This window comes from Natrix helvetica, assembly GCF_964273705.1.
Source record: "Natrix helvetica genome assembly, chromosome: 5".
NCBI classification, from domain to species: Eukaryota; Metazoa; Chordata; class Lepidosauria; order Squamata; family Natricidae; genus Natrix; species Natrix helvetica.
Genome location: NC_138551.1, coordinates 50,592,104 through 50,611,678, shown reverse-complemented (window position 1 = coordinate 50,611,678; position 19,575 = coordinate 50,592,104). Strand labels below are relative to the sequence as shown.

The window sequence follows — 19,575 nt, the reverse complement described above, 5'->3', positions numbered from 1 at the left end:
GTTGATCATGTAGACTACCTTTCCGTTGTTTCATAATGACCCATATAATGGGGGATTATTGCTGGAAAAGCCTGCTTGGAGAAACCACTATGTGAAAAAAATATGGGCAAATAAATGGGGACATAGATTTACCAGTTACAGCCATTTCATATTCAACATTTTTAAACAGTTCAGTTAAATTCTGGAACATACTAACAAATGACATATTTTCAAACAAAAACTAAACAGAAAAAGGCTAGAAAACCTCTTCAAGAAAAGCCTCTGATTTTAATCTTAGATACCAGATAGTACCATAAGAGAATATTTAGTTGTTGAGGTGCACCTATATTTCATCATAATTTATATTTCATAACTTATGCTGACCTATTACTATAAGAAAGATTGGGGGGTGGACTTACTTTTGTGTGTGTGTGTGTGTGAATTTTCATGTGTTTTCTATGAATTTATCAACAGTCCAATGTTTCTCTTAAAGCATCGATTGTAAAATTGAATTGTTAAAACTATGTGACTATATTAGAACATTGAATTATACAATAAGAATCTGGTATTTCAATTAAGATGATTACACTGTAAGACTTTGGTAGCAGTTAAAACTGTATATTAAGGCCTAGATGAATTTGCTTTCCTATTACCTGAATAAGTCATATGCTAAAATATTGTTTTCTTAAAATTCCAGATTATTGCTGCTTTAAAACTAATTTTTTGTTTGTGTTCATTTCTTCCATAGACCAAACTTGCCAATGGTACTTCAAGCATGATAGTGCCAAAACAAAGAAAGCTGTCTGCAAGCTATGAAAAAGAAAAGGAGCTCTGCATCAAATATTTTGAGCAATGGTCAGAGTCTGACCAGGTAGAATTTGTGGAACATCTTATATCTCAGATGTGTCATTATCAACATGGGCACATAAATTCGTACTTGAAACCTATGTTGCAGAGGGACTTCATCACAGCATTACCAGGTATTCTACTTGGAGCATACAAAGAGATGTACTCGTTTTTATTTGGAAGCGCATTTTCTGCCAAAAGTTTAAATTATTTTGTCTTACATCGTTGTTTTGGATGTTCTTACTTGTCTTAACATTTATGCTTCACTGGACTTTTTTTTGATAAACCTATGACAATAGTTCAATTGTCTTTCAGTTAACCTATTAGCACATTCATTCATTTATATACTGTACATACATAATAAAAACATAGAAATGTAATAAATGACGTTAATCACCATTAGCTGAAGCAGAAGTAATCCTTACTGTCTACAGATTGACACTTTCCTCCACATGATACTATTTAGCAGAAAGCATTTGTTGTGAACCTTGTTGTCTTCTTCATACTGCAGTGCAACTGTTTTAGTTGTCCTTTTACTTGCCTTGAAGGAATTATCTTTTAAATGTTACTTTTCTCTTCCCCAATTTGCACTTAATGAATTTTCTGGAGGGGACCATGACAGAAAGAAAAATTACTCAGACGCATGAGAAGGTCATTGTTGAGAATTTTTTTTTTTGGCTTGTCTGTACTGAACAGGAAACAGTTGGTACTTAATATCCCGCTTAATCCTGTTAAGAATCATCTGATAGAAGCCTTTTATGTAACTGCCTACTTAAGTATAGGCATATGATCTTAAGCATCCCAAAATATACTTGTTCCTTTACATGCTCAACCATTGCTACTAATCAATGAGTCTCAGTCTCCAGGTCAGTTGTAACAAGAGCGGAAATGAAGCATTTGACATCATGTGAAATGTTCAGTAGATACTCTGAGGAACTATGAATTGACCTAAGTCTCACAGATGACTTCCTTGAAATTATTGACAATAGTATATCCTCAATTTGAGATACATTACCTGTTCTTTTAATTCTATAAAGTTGTTGTGGCCTGCCAGTGGCCAGCAAAGCCAGCAGCAGAGTCGGACAGTGAGGAGGTTGGGGAGGAACATGGGCCAGTTCTGGGGGTTGAGGAAAGCTCAGATGAGGGCTGAATCGGAGCCAGAGAGGGAGTTGGACAGCAGTGAGGCAGAAGAAGAGCTGGAGCCTCTTCCCCAGTATGCACCTGCGCAGAGCTGCCAGAAGACAAGAACAAGTAAGAAAGCAGGATCGACTTAAGAGTAAAGCCACACCTTGGAGGTGATTGGCCCTTCCCATAGGAAACGAAAGAGGAACGAATGGGGAGTGGATTTTTTCAGGAAACAATTTGTTCATTCGGTCAGGAAAGTTCTGTTTGTGATTATAAGAGACTCTGTGCCAAGTTTTGCTTTGCCCTCTGTTTGGAAACTAGTTATTTGGCAGTGCTCTAAACAAGATAAGGTGCGTGTGGATAAACATTCCTCTGAAAGTCTGTTTGCTAAAGCCTTGCTGACTGTGAATGAAAAGAATTCACCATTGTGTAAATAAAAGAGGTTTTGTCAGGACCAACATTTTGCTTCTTGCTTTCTAAGGAAGCCTGGGTCAGAACAAAAGTATTCATATACTCAGCTTGTAGTTAGGCCTTGTGTGATGGAATGTAGTAAGAAGGTGGATTTCCAGAAAGAATGGCTGCAGAGGAATAAGAGGCAACTCAATCCAGATATTACATATAGGGAAAAGAGAGCGAAGGCAACCCCTTGCTGATTGTTTACAGAGTATATTGTAGATGTAGATAGTAGAATTCTCAGCTGTAAAGATTTTATGTATAGGTTTGAAAAACTTGATTCTTCCAAGCACTTATTTATTGTAATGATGAAATTAATTGTAATTTAATGATTAATTAATTGTAGTCTGCTTACATTTTCTTTGGTAGAACATCAGCAATATGTGAAATTCTCATATTTTAATTTCTCCAGAATGGCAGAAGATCACAATTGTCAATGTTCAATTGTATGTGTTTTCTTTTAAAACTAAATAAGTGTCAGACAGACACTTTTTATAATCTCATCACTATTCTTACTAGATGTTACTTCTTGGGAGTTCATATTATAGTAGGAATATATATTCTTCATTGCATCAAAAGCCTTTAATTTTAGTACAAAGTAGCATTTGAACTGTTGGAATAAAAGAAAAGCTATAGTAGCAAAATGAGAAATGTTCCTAATATACCAAGATTTTGTAGAATGCATCAAGTGAGAAAAGTCTTCTGTAGAACATCCCTCTAGTACTAAAACCAATAGAAATAGATTGGAACGACTTCCTGAATTCTTTATCATCTTAAATGCTTTGCTGTTTCTTACCCAAAGGAAACTACTCGTTCCTGAACTTAACAGGAGACTATTTTCTATCCAGACATTCCAGTTCTTAATACAAGAAATCGAATGATGAGGATGAAAATGTGTTTGTAACTTATGATCTCCTAGTAAGCTCCCCAGTGATCACTAACTGTCTTTACTTTTCTTCCAGCTCGAGGCCTGGATCACATTGCTGAGAATATTCTGTCATATTTGGATGCCAAATCTTTGTGTTCTGTTGAATTAGTATGCAAGGAATGGTACCGGGTGACGTCTGATGGTATGCTATGGAAGAAACTGATTGAGAGGATGGTTCGTACTGACTCATTGTGGAGGGGTTTGGCGGAGCGAAGAGGATGGTGAGAATATATATCTTCTCAGTAGGGGAAGTAGCTGCCAGTGATAGTTTGATCATTTTACCTGAAAATTGGAGAACACCCTTTAATTTTTGCCATGTATTTCTTATTTTGCCTGTTACTATTTTCAGAGGATATATGTTTTCTCTTGATTCTAGAATTCATTCCAGAAGCCGCTGGCAGCGGGCACATCGCCTTCATCAGGAGGCAGGGTACAACTATTTAGCTGCTTACTTTAGGTTTTCTTAAAACACTACTGACGTGAATATTTTTCAGGCCCCTATTTCTTTCTTATCTTTCTCCCTCACCCCATCCAAAAACTATCCTTAATATAGTCACCAAGTAAAAGGCCTAGCTGAGATTAATGTAAGACTTTGGTAAAACAAAAGCAATTCTTCACAAGCAAGAGAGATTACCACGTTGCCTCATAAGTGGTTTCATCTGTGCTTTCTCTTAACAATACTGGCCTAGTATTGCTATGGTGGGACTTCAGTTGTCCCCACTGCACTGCTTCCTTCTGATATAGGCAGTAATTTTAGTGTTTTTCTTTTCAGATGACTCTGAAAAGTCATCTCTGTTCCCATTATTCTCTAGTTATTGGTCCTATGTTTCCTGGTGGTCATTCTCTCAGCTGCTGCGGCTTCATTAAAGTAGTTTCTCTCCGAACCAGAACTCAAATATTTGGTGGGAAAATATTTTCTCTTAGCACAGAAATGTTATTGTCCCTTTATGGCCACTTCAAATCCAGAATCTGCAGGATTTGGCATGCCTCTTCTGGAAAAGGTTTCACTGCCTTTAAAGGATCAAAATCTGGATCCAGCACTGAGGATGGATTGCCATATTTGATGGCATAGAGAGCTTTTTATCAGATTTGTCTAATGTCAGATGCACCATTCTGTCAAAACTCCTGAGAGCTCATCTTTTTTTTTTAACTGCACCTTTTTCTCAACTAGCACTTTTCTCCAGAAATATTTCATCTGCTAGCCTAGAGGCAGGAAGGCAAAGAATGCACCACAGGATTTAACTGAGTCTATTACACTTTACAATTCTCATATTACACCATTTGAAACCAATGTAACAAATAGATGTAACACCTTTTAGGGATTTGAGTGGTGGGATGGGTATATATTAAAATCAGTCAGGTATAATATTCTTCCATCCCACAACTAAGATCAGTCTGTGACACATATCTAAAGAGTAATCAAAATCCAATTACTATATAACGAGTAAACAAGTTTCTAGAACTCAGAAATAGAAGTTTATGTTATGAATAGGATATCAACTTTCTTTTTTTAGCAGACCTTTGCATTTGGAGATGTAATCTTTGCTCATAAAACCTGGAATACTGACTACTAAGCAATTAGCATCTGAAATTCAGATATTATACATCATCTATTTCATATGCAGGACTAGGTCTGATGTTCTACTATTAACATTTTATTAGATGCTTCCCTCCTGGGATAACCCCTTTAATACACAATTTTCTATTCATTGGGCCTCCATAGTTTTCAGTGAGATATTTGGATATAAATATTTCATAAACAAGACAAAGTGATAGCCAAGGCATTTTAGCTTCTATTTATTTAAACAATAATAATAATACTGCCACAATTTGCAAGTACAAATTCTATTAAAAGCCTTGCTATCATTAATATGTAGACGTTCAATAGATTAAGAAAAAAAATGTTTGTGAAATATTCTTAGGTTTTCTAAAATGTACCTCTGCACCCAGTTTTAGGAGCAAGTGTACCCAAATTGCTTTTTTTCATAGCATTTTTAACAGCAAACATGAAAATTAATTATCTGCATCTTCAAAACTTAGCATAGGGAAACGTGGTTTAATTTAAGAATTAAATTAAATTCCATTTGTGGAGATCTTAATGATAGGTAGACAACACATCAAGCAGTAAAATCAGCAATAACAGGTTCTAACACTTTTCTGATAACATTAGAAATTTATTTCCTAAAGTTCTGTGCCAAGCATGGGATACAAAAATCATTTCTTTAGAAAGTGGGTTGTAAATGAATATTTACCTAAGCTATATCACTATCCTCTTTGATTCTCCTTAGAAGAAACAATTATTAAAACAAGAGGTATGTCTGCTACTACTGTATATAGCAAAGCGAATATTTTTAGGTTTCTGAGCTGCCCACATACAATTAATGGAGGTTTGAAAAACGTTATTCTTTGCTAGAGAGATGCAGACAGCTTGAAATCTGATCAGGGTCAGTGCCCCTGTGTCACATATTATTTCATTCTGTTTAATTTCTCAGTAAATTGTTTTTCTCTCTCTCCGAAAGCTACTTATATAGTCCACAGTTGCTTTTATATGATTTTAAACCACATGTGTTTCTTTCCTTATTCTATCTTTTTAATTTTTTTATCAGTTGGTTAGTAGATTTAACAAGACTGATTCATTATAGCTGCAAAGGAATAATCAAGTAGCATGTCTTCTGTAGTTTCTACTTCCCAGCATGAAAATGTAAAATAGTAATAAGCTGTCAAAAGCCCAAGATGTAAAATAACATATATCTAATATGATATGTAGAAAATATGTTGGCGATAAATCATTTTGTAACCTAGCTAAATGTTTTATTTACTAATATATTCTCAGGAAATCCCAGCATTTCTGTTTACTAATATTATTCACATCAGTAAAACCTTACAATTTCTCAAAATGTACTTTGGGAAATTTAAGATTAGTAGTTTTCAATGGGTGGTTTTATTCAAATTTTTACCACTCTTGTAACTATTTTAACAATATATCTTTTATGTGTCAGACCATCTCATGTACAAAGAGGCTTCTTAATACAGTTTTAAGGGGGTAGGAAGGGAGAGATTTATAGGTGGAATAAACTGGCCTGAGAATTATTACAAGACAGTTATAAAAGGGAAAGTAGAGATTTAGGTGTCATACATCAGATGCCAGGATTGTACTTATGGATTTGTGTCCACCTCAGTTTTGCAGACATAAAAATGTCCATTGTGGAGTTCTTTGTTTCTGCACAATACTGGGTAGCCTCTTAATTTAAAAATGAGAATATTTTTAAAACTATGGCATTGGAGAAATTTGATCCAATTGATCTTCAAAACACATCCATTCCAAAATCAGATTAGTTCGAAGAAGAAGCCTTGCTGTTTACCAGTAGCTAGAAGAACCAGAAAATGTATTTCTAATACTGTGAATTGATTGATAATATTTACTATAGGGCTTGGCCTCAAAACAATTGTACTGTAAAGGATATGCTGCTCACCAAGGTACTCTCCTGGTGTCATTCTCATTTTAAGATCTCTTATTTAAATGTCCCTATGGTAATAGAAAGGGACGCGGTGGCTCAGTGGCTAAGACACTGAATGTTGATCAGAAGGTCTGCAGTTCAGCGGTTCAAATCCCTAGTGCCGTGTTACGGAGTGAGCTCCTGTTACTTGTCCCAGCTTTTGCCAACCTAGCAGTTTTAAAGCATGTAAAAATGCAAGTAGAAAAATAGGGACCACCTTTGGTGGGAAGGTAACAGCATCCGTGCGCCTTTGGCGTTTAGTCATGACAGCCACATGAACATGGAGACATCTTCGGAACATTGCTGGCTTCTTGGCTTTGAAACAGAGATGAGCACCGCCCCCTAGAGTCGGGAACGACTAGCACATATGTGTGAGGGGAAACTTTCCCTTTTACCTATGGTAATAGAGGCAATTTATGTAATTTTTTAAAGCCAGTCTAGAGAAAATGGCAGAATACTGTTTCTCAGTGAATTGCAAATGGGAAAAAATATTATTCCTCTCTAGCAGCACATTACAGGACCTAGGGTTTGTTGGCATTTTTGTACATATTTGAGGGTTTGAATATTTTCTTTAAAGCTATTTATTGTGCAAACTATTAGAAGCAATATATCCATGTTGTAGTAGTCCTCAACCACAGTTGAAACTGGGATTGATATATGTTGATGCAGTTGTAAAGTAAGACAACAATGATAATCCCAGTAACCCCCCCTCCCCCATTGCAGTTGTTAACCATGAATTGTGGGTTGTTAAGCGACTACCTACCCCAGTCAAAGTCATCGTGGTTGCTCCCAGCCCCGAGCCTCAGTAAGGTAAGAGGCTGCCTCCAACTCACCCTACCCACCTGTCTCTCCTTATCTCTGCCCTTTGGCCAACCTGCATTCTGCCTTGTGACTCAGCAAGCAGCCTCAGAACAGTGTGGCTCTAGAACTGCTTGCTATGTTCCAATAAGCTGTGCCCAACACCAATTTAGTCCCAGCTGTGCTCAGCCTTGCTATCCTGCACTCCAAGACCGCTGCTGCCCTGTGCTGCACCATCCCAGCTCAGCTTCATTTTCTTGCTCCTGTTGCTGACAAGGTATGCCTGGCCCAGCCTGACTGCTGGGCCAGGCTAGGCTTCCAATGCAGGAAAAAAGAGCTGAAAGCAATCTTTGAGGGGCAACACACCAAAGTACTCCTTTGTAAAAAGCTCCTGGGGCTCAGCATGGCAAAATGTCCCTTTGGGCATAGTTGCCTGTATACATTCTTCAGTCAATCTCTGTTCTTTGACATTGAGCTGGCTTTGAAGCAGCTTGGCTGGTACCCTTCAATCAACTGAGTTTAACAACAGCCTCCATTCATTTCACTTGCTCTCCATGCCAAGGATTTACTCTGTCCCACGCATCATACCCATCTCCAGCCTAACGCTTCTTCCCCCATAAGATTGGAAGTCAGGAAAACAGAGTGGAACAACAGGCAAGAGAAGTGTCTCAGGGATTAACTCTTGCCCTGCCAAAATCCATCTGACTTCCAGTTCTCTTGTGAGGGATATTCTCAAGTTCTAGCTGCCCTCTACTTCCAGATCACTTTCTAATCCTGATCCAAAGCTGATGTTTATGAATATTAAAAGAGAGGGGCATTTTGGTGCACCCTGCTCCAGGAGCTTTTTTACAAAGGTGTTTTTGCCACATTGCCACTCAGGGAGTGCTTTTGGCTTTTTTTTTTCTTTTTGCAGCTGAACACTGGGCCCAGCAACCAAGCCTCAGCAGCAGCAGGAACAAAAAAATGGAGAAGGTGAGCTGGGGAATCAGAGCACAGGGCAGTAGGTATTTCAAAGTATAGGATGATGTGGGCAACTGCTGGTATAGGGCTGGGGTGGCTTCGGCTTTTTGGGGCTGTATGCCAACCCACAAGGTAGAGTGCAGGATGGCCAAAGGGCAGACATAGGGAAAAATAGGTGAGTTGAGCTAGAAAACCTTGGTGGTCATAAGTGTAGGCAGGCTGCCGGATGCCTGAGTTTTGAACCCATGACCAGAGGTACTACGATAGCTGTAACATCTGGCACGAGTCGTGAGTGCAGATTTTTCAATAATGTAAATGAACTTGTAAGTCAAGGATTACCCGTACTGTTTGTTTATTTAAAAATAGGAAACGTGTGGCCATAGTGTGGGGGCTGGTTCCTCTCAATGATACAGTCTTGAGGCAGTTCTGAAAGGAAAGTGCTGAGATATTATATGTGATCAACACACCACACATTGCATATCACTGAATTTAACCTTTGGAAGTTGCCGTCCATATAGTGCATATTGTTTCACCAGTTTTCTTGAAGAAAATCAGAGTCTCTTGTGGAAAGAAAATTTGGAAACTTTCTCCTAAAGAATTTATGACCTACAACACTAGTTTTAACACTAAAACAAATTGTTTCCCCTATTGTCCAATGACAACTAATGAAGATGCGTTCCTTATCAAAGCTGACACCTGTAAGTATTTTTCCAACAGTTCCTTAATTTTTTATTCATAATCTGCTGAGAAAAATGTTTAGGTATCTTCCTCCTGGTGCAATTGCCCCATTTCAAAAGGCAATATTAAAGGGGAAAATAAATCATCTTTTCTGTATTTTTTATAATAAACTTTCTCTCTACCAAGCAGTTGGAATGTTTGAAATATTAAACAACCTTGTACAAAATTAAACTAGGCAACTGAAATTAATGCTATTTCATTTCTTTCTTTTAAGGGGACAATATATTTTTAGAAACAAACCACCTGATGGGATAATGCCACCAAATTCATTTTACAGAGCACTGTATCCCAAAATTATACAAGATATAGAGGTAAGAATCAGAGAAAATGAAAGAAGTAACTGGGTAGGATGGGTCATAGAACATTCATTTGGGCTCATTTCCATTGCTTCATCTATGACTTTCCTACCTCCAGCCAAATGTGATATGTGTTTGCATTGAATTAAAAAGGAATATGAAGCCTATACTTTTTCCTAAAAATCATATGTCTACTTCATATAAATATGCATTAGTATGCTTTTCAATCATTTATATATCTTGTAGGCAGGATCAATTTGTAATTAGTATTTCTATTCACTGCAGGATGTTCTGATACCTTAGTGCAGAGATACACATTTGGTGGCCCCCTCAAAATTTTAGGTGCAACTTTTTATTTAGCACAAGATGAAAACTTGACATGTACACACAATTCATGTAGTTATATACAAATTTTCTACAGGGATATGACAACAGCCTCATAACAGGATATCCAGTTCTGCTATCCACGTGATTGTCCCTGGCATTACTTCATGCAGATCTTCTAAAGAACCAGAGCATGCAATCATGGGGAGTTTTGCACAATATGTTTAATATCAGCACCACAGTCGCACCAAGAGGAATCTTTCCACCCCCATTGATAGAGGCCAGAGGCACTTCTTCCTGTGTCACATCTAGTTCTGTTCAGTTTTGTCCAGACAGAGTGAGGCAGATCAAAACTAGGTGGTTTGGTAGAGAGATCACTAATAGCCACGGTCTAGAACAACTCACCATGGCCAACTCACCGTGACCACTTTGCCTCGTCATGGGACATTCCAGATAGGATAACTCAGTGCAATAAGTGTTATCCACCACTTGTTTCTTTTTCATTATTTCCATTTTTGTCAATGGAAATAATGTAGAAGAAAGTGGTGGATAACATTTATTGCACCGAGTTATCCAGCATGGAATTGTCCCACAACAAGTTGGCCATGGCAAGATGGCTGCAGCGAAATGGGTTGCCCATGGTGAGATGGCCATAGTGAGTTCTCCCATTCTGAATGGCCAGGTCACAAGAAGATATCTTGGTCCTTTCTCTCCAGGCATTCTCGGAGTTAAATTGGGTAAATGTTAAGTGAATAGGCACAACTTTCAAAGCCTCTTTAAATGTTTCAGAATTTTGTTTTTATTATGTCATTATGGTAAATTGCGAAAAATTGAAAATAATCATAATAATAGTTTGCCTTAGCTCTGTCCACCGTTTATGCTGGGATCCCCAGTATGCAACTCAAAGGCCAAGAAGGGCTTTTGTTCCAGGCTCCTACTCCTCCATGGAAGGACTTTGGTATTAAGAAGTTAATTTAGAATTGAAGTGAAACTTAAAAATATAAAACCAGAACAACCTATAATTATGAATAAAATTACATAAATGATATATACTTTAATAATTCTTCCATGCTTATTGTAAATAAAAAAAATAGAAAGTGTAATAGAGAATTGTCAAATATCCTATTTATTATTTCATTCATATTCTGCATTTTTTAAGACTACGGGTATTGAGGAAGGACATGGATCTTAAAAGAATGTAAAGCTCAGTTCACCATGCATACCCTATATTAACAATACTATATTCTAGGTAGCTGGTGCTTTTGATTTTTAGAAATGACAGTGAAATTTTAGCAGGATTTAATACATTGTGAAAGCTAAAGATTGGGAGAGGAAACAGGCTGTCCTTTCTCCTTGCACATTTGGGAATATCTAATGATAAATAGGTTCAGCAATAGAGCCGCTTCTCTTGTCCCATGAGTGCAGCAATGTAAAATTTCCATGATATTTGTTCCACACTTTAAAATTGTTTTTTCTCTCTTCCCCAGACGATAGAATCAAACTGGCGTTGTGGAAGGCACAGCTTACAAAGAATCCACTGCAGGAGTGAAACTAGCAAAGGTGTTTATTGTTTACAGTATGATGATCAGAAGATAGTGAGTGGTCTACGAGACAATACGATCAAGGTGAGAGTTCCCCAATGTGCAATAATGGAATACAAAATCTATTCTGCAAGAGAACGCCAGCATAATAAAGGAATTGACCTATTCTTCAAAATAATGTGAAGTGTAACTTCATTTGGAAGAGGCAATCCATGAGAAAAACTAGCTGCTTTTCCATATCCTATCTCAGCTGAGTTTGACTTACAAATATATTGATTTTCTTTTATCAGCTTCAAATAGGGAGGATACATCTATAATACCAGCTTCATTTTCTTGTGCTATATTCATGGCTAACCATATTATTGGTCCTTCAGTAATTAAAGTCTTTCTGTTCCCTAATGAGAAGAGTAAATACGATGTTCATATTAAAAACAGAGATATTAAGGATAGTTTATATTGCTCCAAAGTGCCTGTGGAATACAAAGTGCGTCGTGTGCTACTTAAAGAAGTTCTGTTTGCCTTAGTAAAGAAAATGCTGTGTTGTAGGAAACAGAAGAGATGATATAGCAGTGCAGTCTGTTACTTTGTGATAAAATCTTAGTATTCTCTTGTTTGCCTAGATCTGGGACAAAAATACCCTAGAATGCAAGAGGATTCTGACTGGACACACTGGGTCAGTCCTTTGTCTCCAGTATGACGAGCGAGTAATCCTCACTGGATCTTCAGATTCCACTGTCAGGTAGCTAGCTATTTATTTAAAGATCTATTTATTCTGTCTTTCTAACCAATATAAACCACCACGCTAGCCTATGTCATTGTGATTAGAGTGAACATTTTTTAAAACAACTTATTAATATAGTCTGCTGCCAACAAACAAAACAGATTAAAAAAATTAAAAGAATTATTAGTATTAATATTTGCATTTCTATCACATCTGTGCTAAGTATCCCAACAACAGCAGTCCCCTGAGGTACATTGGGCTGAGATTCAAAGTCATCCAGTGAATGTCATGGTCAAGTGGGGTCTTGAATCTGAGTCTCCCTAGTTCAACTCAAATATTAACTAATTATTATATTGGTTCCACCAGCTAAATTTAACTAAAAACTTTGGTGTGCCAGAAAAGATTGTAATTGATGCTTTAAAAATGTTCACAGTAGGTTCATCATGAATAAAGCTTGGTTGGAGACATGCTGTGTCCTCTAGGTGCTAACTCTGAGAAAATATTGTCCCTGGTAGTTTCTGATCTCCAAAAAAAAAAGCATATCCAGTAGGCCTCCATAAAAGAGCAGGCGGTCTGTAAGATAGCTAATTCTTGTGCTATCTATAGCTTTAAGACAAGCATTGTTAGTTATGATCAGAAAACTGCTTCCAGTTCAACTCTTGAGGTATTTATTTAATATGATCTTACATGTAATTAATGAATTGTGTTAATGTTTCCAACCATTATACATAGTCATCCTTTTATATTTATGATGCATTGTGGTAATCTTAGAAGTAGTCCTTGACTTGCGACCATTCAGCAGTTGTTCATAGTTACAAAATGCTGAATGAATGGTGGTTACAATTGGTCCTTAGAGGTCCATCCCAACAGTTCCTCAGTCATGGGATCACCACCCGGTGCTTGGTAACTGACTCATACTTGCAACTGGTTGCAGTGCCCTGCGATCACGTGATCACAATTTGAAATCTTCCCTACAGCTGTCAGGGAAGGTTGCAAGTCACTGGGGTAAATCTCCCCCATCTGCACAACCTCCCCCACCCCCTCTGCATTTACACAGTGCCAGCGACTCATGCACTCTCATACTTCCTCCCCAACCCTTGCTACATCTCCCTAATAATTTCACACAATCCTATTTGCGCCAACCTGAACCATACTGTACCTCTCTCATACTCTCCCTAAACCTTACCATATCTCCCTCACAACCTCAAATACCCTCTTGCATCCCTCCACCCAGTGACGTGCGGTGAGGTTTATGACTGGTGAGGCACTGACACAGTGCTGGGTTTCAAATATTTTTAGACTTGTGGACTTCAACTCCCAGAATTCCACAGCCAGGCATGCTCAGTTCCAATTTAAAGCGACAGCATTTGTTTTTCTCCTTTGCTCCTTCTTTCTTTTTCTTTTTCTTCTCCTTCCCCTCCTTCCTCCCTCTCTCCCTTCCTCCCCCTCTCTCAAACACACACACACAAGTTGGATTGGACTATCTCTCCTACCCCTTCCCTCTCTCACTCACTCTCAAACAAACCCCCCCACATACCAAAGTTGGATTGGATATCTTTTCCAGTGGCTTGAAAGCAGCTCCTCTGCCATTCCCCCCCCCCCCCATTCCCCTGCTGCCTTTCCCAAACACCTCCACCATTGCAAATGCAGCCTGCTGTCTGGGTGGGAAATGCCTGGAACACAATAAAGCCCACCCACCACCTCCTGCTGGCAGGCTGGGGTGAGAGGAGAGGCAGAGAAGCCGGAGGGGAGCCGAGCCGAGCCTTCCAAAAGAAAGAGGCTGGGGGGAAGTATGTGTACTACAGCATGGCTCTTTGCCTGGCTTCCTGCCTCCTCCTGTGGTCTCCTCAGTGCTCACTTGTGCTCTCCCTCCCCAAGTGTAGTTTGATTGCAGGTGGAGCCACGTTGCCTTTTCAAACTTGTAATCAGGGAAGCTGGGCTAGATTTTTATATAGTTTTATCCAGCTGTGTGTGTGAGAGAGAGAAATGAATGGGGGCCTGGGGAGGAAGTCATTACACTTGGGGAGGGAGAGCACCAGTGAGGTTAAGCAGAGTCATCCACGGTGAGGCAGCAACTAGCTCAGCTTTTTCCTTTTACTTTTTTTTTTTCATGATGAGAGTGGTGAGGCTGTGCCTCACTTGCCTCACCTGACTGCACGTCACTGCCCCCACCACTTATCAGCAGTCACTTGCCTTCCACTTGCTTCAAACTTCCTGCTGGCTTCCCCACTGTCTTGTCTGTGAGAAGCCAACAAGAAATTGTGTTATCTAACAATGGCAAATGGGACCGCAGGGTTTGTCATTGCAAAGAGTGCAGTTGTGCTTTATGACCATATTGATTAGGAATGGAAATTCTGGTCCCAATCACCATTGCAAGTCGAGAACTACCTATACATGAGTATAATCAAAGCAAGAAATTGTCATGCCTGAGTGAATCTAAGAAGCTTCATGTGTTTGTAAAAATAGTATCATGTGCATTTCATTTCACAATAGTATTAGCCCGATATTGTAGATGATGAGAAGCATGAGTGGGAGGGATAAGGCAGAAAGAAGAGTTCTTTGTAACTTTCTAGGGAGTTCATGTCTAAAGTGAAGTTTGAATTGTGAGATTACTTGGCTTGTGATTGTGAGTACTGTACAGTTCCTAGGCTGAACTGGTGATTCTTCAAGTCAAACTTCATTCTGAAACAAAAAAGACAGGAGGTGTTTAAAAAGGTAGAAAAGGTGCCATGTGCTTTTATTAAAGTAAGCTTGAAAATGAGAAGCTTAAATCCTCGATTTCAGACTTAACAATGCATATATACCATATACATATATAAATATAACTATCCTTGAGAAAATATTATCGGCATATTACCTGAATCAATAATTTTTGCTTATATACAATTTTATTTGGCAGGCTGTAAAATATGCTATATTTTCCAGTAGAGATGGCTGGAGGGGCTACAGCTGGGTTGGGTCAAAGCCTGATTAGTCCAAAGACAGGGAAATTTCTTTAAGTATCCTCCTTTCCCCGTTGGCTCCCAGTTTCCTCTCAGTCTTTGGTCCAAGCACTGGCTTTGACTCCATTAGAGGAAATTGTGCTGTTTTTTCTACATTGGTCAAATTGATTATTTTGATTGATTGGCTATTCCAAATTGGTGCTGCTGGCCACAGATACCATATTTACTGTCTCATAAGGTCGTAGGAGAGCCTTTCTGGCACTTCTCTCCTACCTTTGGGCCTTGAGGAGTCCTGTCTGGTCCCTGGGTGTGCGGGGGTGACAGCCTCCATCGGAGCAGCAAAGGGGAGCGACTGCAGGCACTCCAATGTGTGGGAAGACTGGAAGATCACGCCGCGGTTCCAACAGGTGCACCACGGCTTGCAGAAGATAGCCGCAGCTTCAAAGAAGTGTGCCGCGGCTTTGAGAGAGCAGCCGTGGCTTTAAAGACCGTGCCGCAGCTTGAAGAAGCGAGCCGCGGCTCAGAGAGTCAGTCTCTGCTTCAACGGGTGCACCGCGGCTGGGAAAGACGAGCCGCGGTGTGGGAAGACGAGCCGCGGCTTGAAAGCCAAGGCGCGTTTTGTAACGGCTGGCTGTAGTTTCCTCGTGCCTGAGCCTCTTTCAATGGAGCCTCCGGCAGCCATTTTGTCTGTGTGGGCCAATCCTTCCACCTTACCCAATCCTGGGAGTAATGACTGCCACTTTTATAATATGGAGCAGGCGTTCTCCCAGGCCCTCAAGTTGCCCACAGTAGATGCTCCGATAGCAACCTTGGCCACCTCCTCCACGGTGGTATCAAGGGATGTGGCCGATAAGTTTAAACCGGAGGACAAGTGTACGGAAATTACCTTGCGTAAGAACTTCCACCTGGGCAATTAAATCTGCTGTGGCGGCCTCCTACTTCAACCACACAGCAGTTATGTGCCTGTGCCAATTACAGGACCTCATCCCAGTCCAGGATGAGTGTCTTCACCAAGACCTCACTAAGATCATTTCTGCCACGCAGTTTTCTGTGGATGCCACCCTGGATTCTATTAAATTCGCGTCCCGAGCCTTATCCACCTCGGTGACTTCCAGGCGTCTTCTTTGGCTATGTAGTTGGCAGATGGACAACAAGTCCAAATGGAATCTAGCAGCAGCCCTGTGCATGGGTACCAATCTCTTTGGTAGACCCGAATCTCATTGAAAATAAAGATAAGAAGAAGGTCCTACCGTCTAACACCAAGAAGGCAGACTCTCTCCTGGCTCCAAACCGTAGGCCTTCCCGGCCCAGAACGCAGAAGAGACAGATGACACACCGCTTTGCACTGGGTAGACTGGGCTGCAGTTGCATTGGATAGATGGGCTGAAGCTGCATTGGGTAGACTGCGCTGAAGTAGCATTGGGTAGACTGGGCCAAAGCTACGTGGGACAGCCTCTTATGTTTTTCAGGATGGCCCCCTGGGCCAGATCCAACCACCTCGCAGGCCAGATCTGGCCCGCGGTCCTTGAGTTTGACACCCCTGCTCTAGACTTTTTCTATTAATCATGTGGGATAGCTACAGAGACCACCTAATTCAAAATAATCCTACAGTACTGTTAATACTGTACTGACTGAACAGGGCAAATGAAAACATTTTTAACTGAATGGTAGTTAAACACTACACTAAATATGTAGTGTTTGAAGAACTCTTGTCTTCAGAACAAATGGTGAGTTGCTGTGCTTGTGGGAATTATGCAGCATCTGAATGCTTCTCTAGAAGTTGTTATTTGATTCAAGCATGAGCTCAGTCAAATGTTCATGATTCAGTGTTGACCAGACTATGTCCTTTGTTATTTATGTTTTAAAAATGGATGTAAGAATGTCCTATTTCATAAAATTACTCAGATAAAGAATGTATTTTTATTGTATTTTCTTAATGCCACACATGCTACTTAAACAATTCCTCTCAAAGTAATCTTATAGGCTGACACGTAACACATTTTTTCAGGACATTTCTGATACTTCATGTAGTGATAGGAAGCTTATAATTACTATAAGAAACTCATTGCCTTCTTTTTTCCATCTTCTCTTTTGTCATGAACTCCAGAGTGTGGGATGTAAATACTGGTGAGATGCTCAACACGCTGATCCATCATTGTGAAGCGGTACTGCACCTGCGCTTTAATAATGGGATGATGGTGACGTGTTCTAAGGATCGTTCCATTGCTGTTTGGGACATGGCCTCCCCAACAGACATTACTTTACGAAGGGTTCTGGTTGGACACAGAGCAGCCGTCAATGTGGTAGACTTTGATGACAAATACATCGTGTCAGCATCAGGGGATAGAACTATAAAGGTGCAAACCTTGAAATCAGTATGATTTTGAATGTATTAATTTATTGTATTTATTTCATTAATATTCTACCTTTAACTAAGCAACACAGTGAATAGGTAAGATTTGAAAGAATATGTCACTGTCCTAAAGTCACTCCATAAACTAAATCACAATTTGTTGCACTCTCTTTAATAGCAATAGCCCTTAGACTTAGCATATATACCATTTCATAGTGCTGTACAGCCCTCTCTGAGCAGTTTACTGAGTCAGCATATTGCCCCCAACAATCTGGGTCCTCATTTTATCGATCTCGGAAGGACGGAAGGTTCAGTCAACCTTGAGCTGCTAAGAATCGAACTCCTGGAGTGAGCAGTGAGTTAGCCTGCATTGCTGCATTCTAACCACTGCGCCACCGCTTGTTACACTCAATCCCAAGCTAACACTAACCACTTCATCACCCTGATCCTATTATCAATATACTGTAAATCTTTCTCATACAAATACCTGTTATATATGTAATATTTCCAAATTATCATTTTTCTTCTTTGTGTTTCTTTTATAGGTATGGAACACAAGTACCTGTGAGTTCGTTCGTACCTTAAATGGCCACAAGCGAGGCATTGCATGTCTACAATATAGAGATAGACTAGTTGTCAGTGGTTCATCTGACAATACAATTAGGTATGAAGCATAGGATTAGTACTGACTAGTGCTGGAGGGGAGGGTCAAGGCAAACAGACCTGCATATAACAGTGATATATATAATAATAATAATAATAATAATAATAATAAGTTTGAATTTATTAGCCGCTCCCTTTCCAAGTAGGACTCGGGGCGGCGTACAATGGGGCATATAAAACACAGAAAATATATAAAACACATAGGCGTACATACAGAACATACATACAGATACACAAACACGGACTATAAATAGCAACTCCAACTAAAAGATACTTTGACATAAAGCTTTATGTATGTGCATGTGGATTCTTTCTGTATTCATCATATATTATTTTAGAAACGAAGGGAAGCTTTAGGTTACTGCTACACATTATTTGTATGAAAAGTTGTTGTTTGGAACACTCATATCCACTCTTTCTCTCCCTGGCACATTTGCTACACTCATTAATAAGAGATTGCATTTAATGATTTAGTGCTGTGCATGAAAACAGTTGGATTTGCACTGTTTTAATACAGTTCTTAAATCCAACTAATAACTACCAGCTTTTTTTTTCTCATAGCACATGGCCTTAAGCCCTTTTGAAACAAGTTGCCTGGATTCAAAAAGTCCACTTGCTCTGCCTTCACTAGAAATAATCCAAACACCAGTCCATTCCATACTACAAATATTATGTTCAGATGATAATTGGATGGGATTTGATAGGAAAGCAAATGATAGGCAAAATCTACTGCTTGGAAATTATTGTGAATAAGGAAGTGAATACGTGAATTTTGCAGTGTCTTCCTATACAATCCAGTTTACTAATTTAAAAGCTATTTTAATGTTTTAAGTGAACTGCTTCTCTAAAGGTGCAAGTGTTACCCCAATTCAATCTTTCTTGCGATGTAAACCATGATAGCATTATTGGAAAACATTCTTCTATTTAGGTATACTTCCTTCCACCAATGGCAATATTCTGATCCTTGTCATCTTCATGCATTCTGTGTTGGCATAGAGCTTCTACGCTAGCCATGAATAACATGATTTCAAGCTCTCTTTGAACTAATATTTAAGGTCAATTTTAAAAAGTTACTACTAGCAGTCTAACTGCTAATAAGTATTGTTCATAACTCTTATCATTAGGCTCATCCTTTTTCTATTTGTGTAATCCTCTGGAATTAATGTCACAGAGATTGTGAAATAAGTTTGTTTGATGCTACGATCTTGGAAGTGTAACAGTAGATTTTGCCTATCATTTTTATTTGGGAAAAAGAATAGGATAAACCTAAAAGTATAAAATTGGGAAAACACTAACGCTAGTAGTAACCCAACCAAGAAACAGTTAAATATTGTGGATCTTGGAAAAGCAACTAGAGGTACCACATACAGTAAAATAAACTAATATAAATGTCAATATGGTAATAAATTTA

At 39.1% G+C, this 19,575-nt stretch overlaps 1 protein-coding gene across 1 annotated transcript in view; it reads left to right on the top strand.

The window, feature by feature from the left end:
• Positions 1–733: 733 nt before the first annotated feature.
• The window catches only part of LOC309392902 (F-box/WD repeat-containing protein 1A), a 39,485-nt gene continuing 20,643 nt past the window's right edge, over positions 734–19,575 (top strand). The window contains exons 1-7 of the mRNA XM_081954476.1: positions 734–959; positions 3,366–3,552; positions 9,539–9,635; positions 11,432–11,569; positions 12,106–12,224; positions 17,256–17,505; positions 18,047–18,165. Of these exons, the coding sequence (XP_081810602.1) occupies positions 755–959; positions 3,366–3,552; positions 9,539–9,635; positions 11,432–11,569; positions 12,106–12,224; positions 17,256–17,505; positions 18,047–18,165 (1,115 nt within the window). The 5' untranslated portion in view covers positions 734–754. The remainder of the gene's footprint in view (positions 960–3,365; positions 3,553–9,538; positions 9,636–11,431; positions 11,570–12,105; positions 12,225–17,255; positions 17,506–18,046; positions 18,166–19,575) is intronic.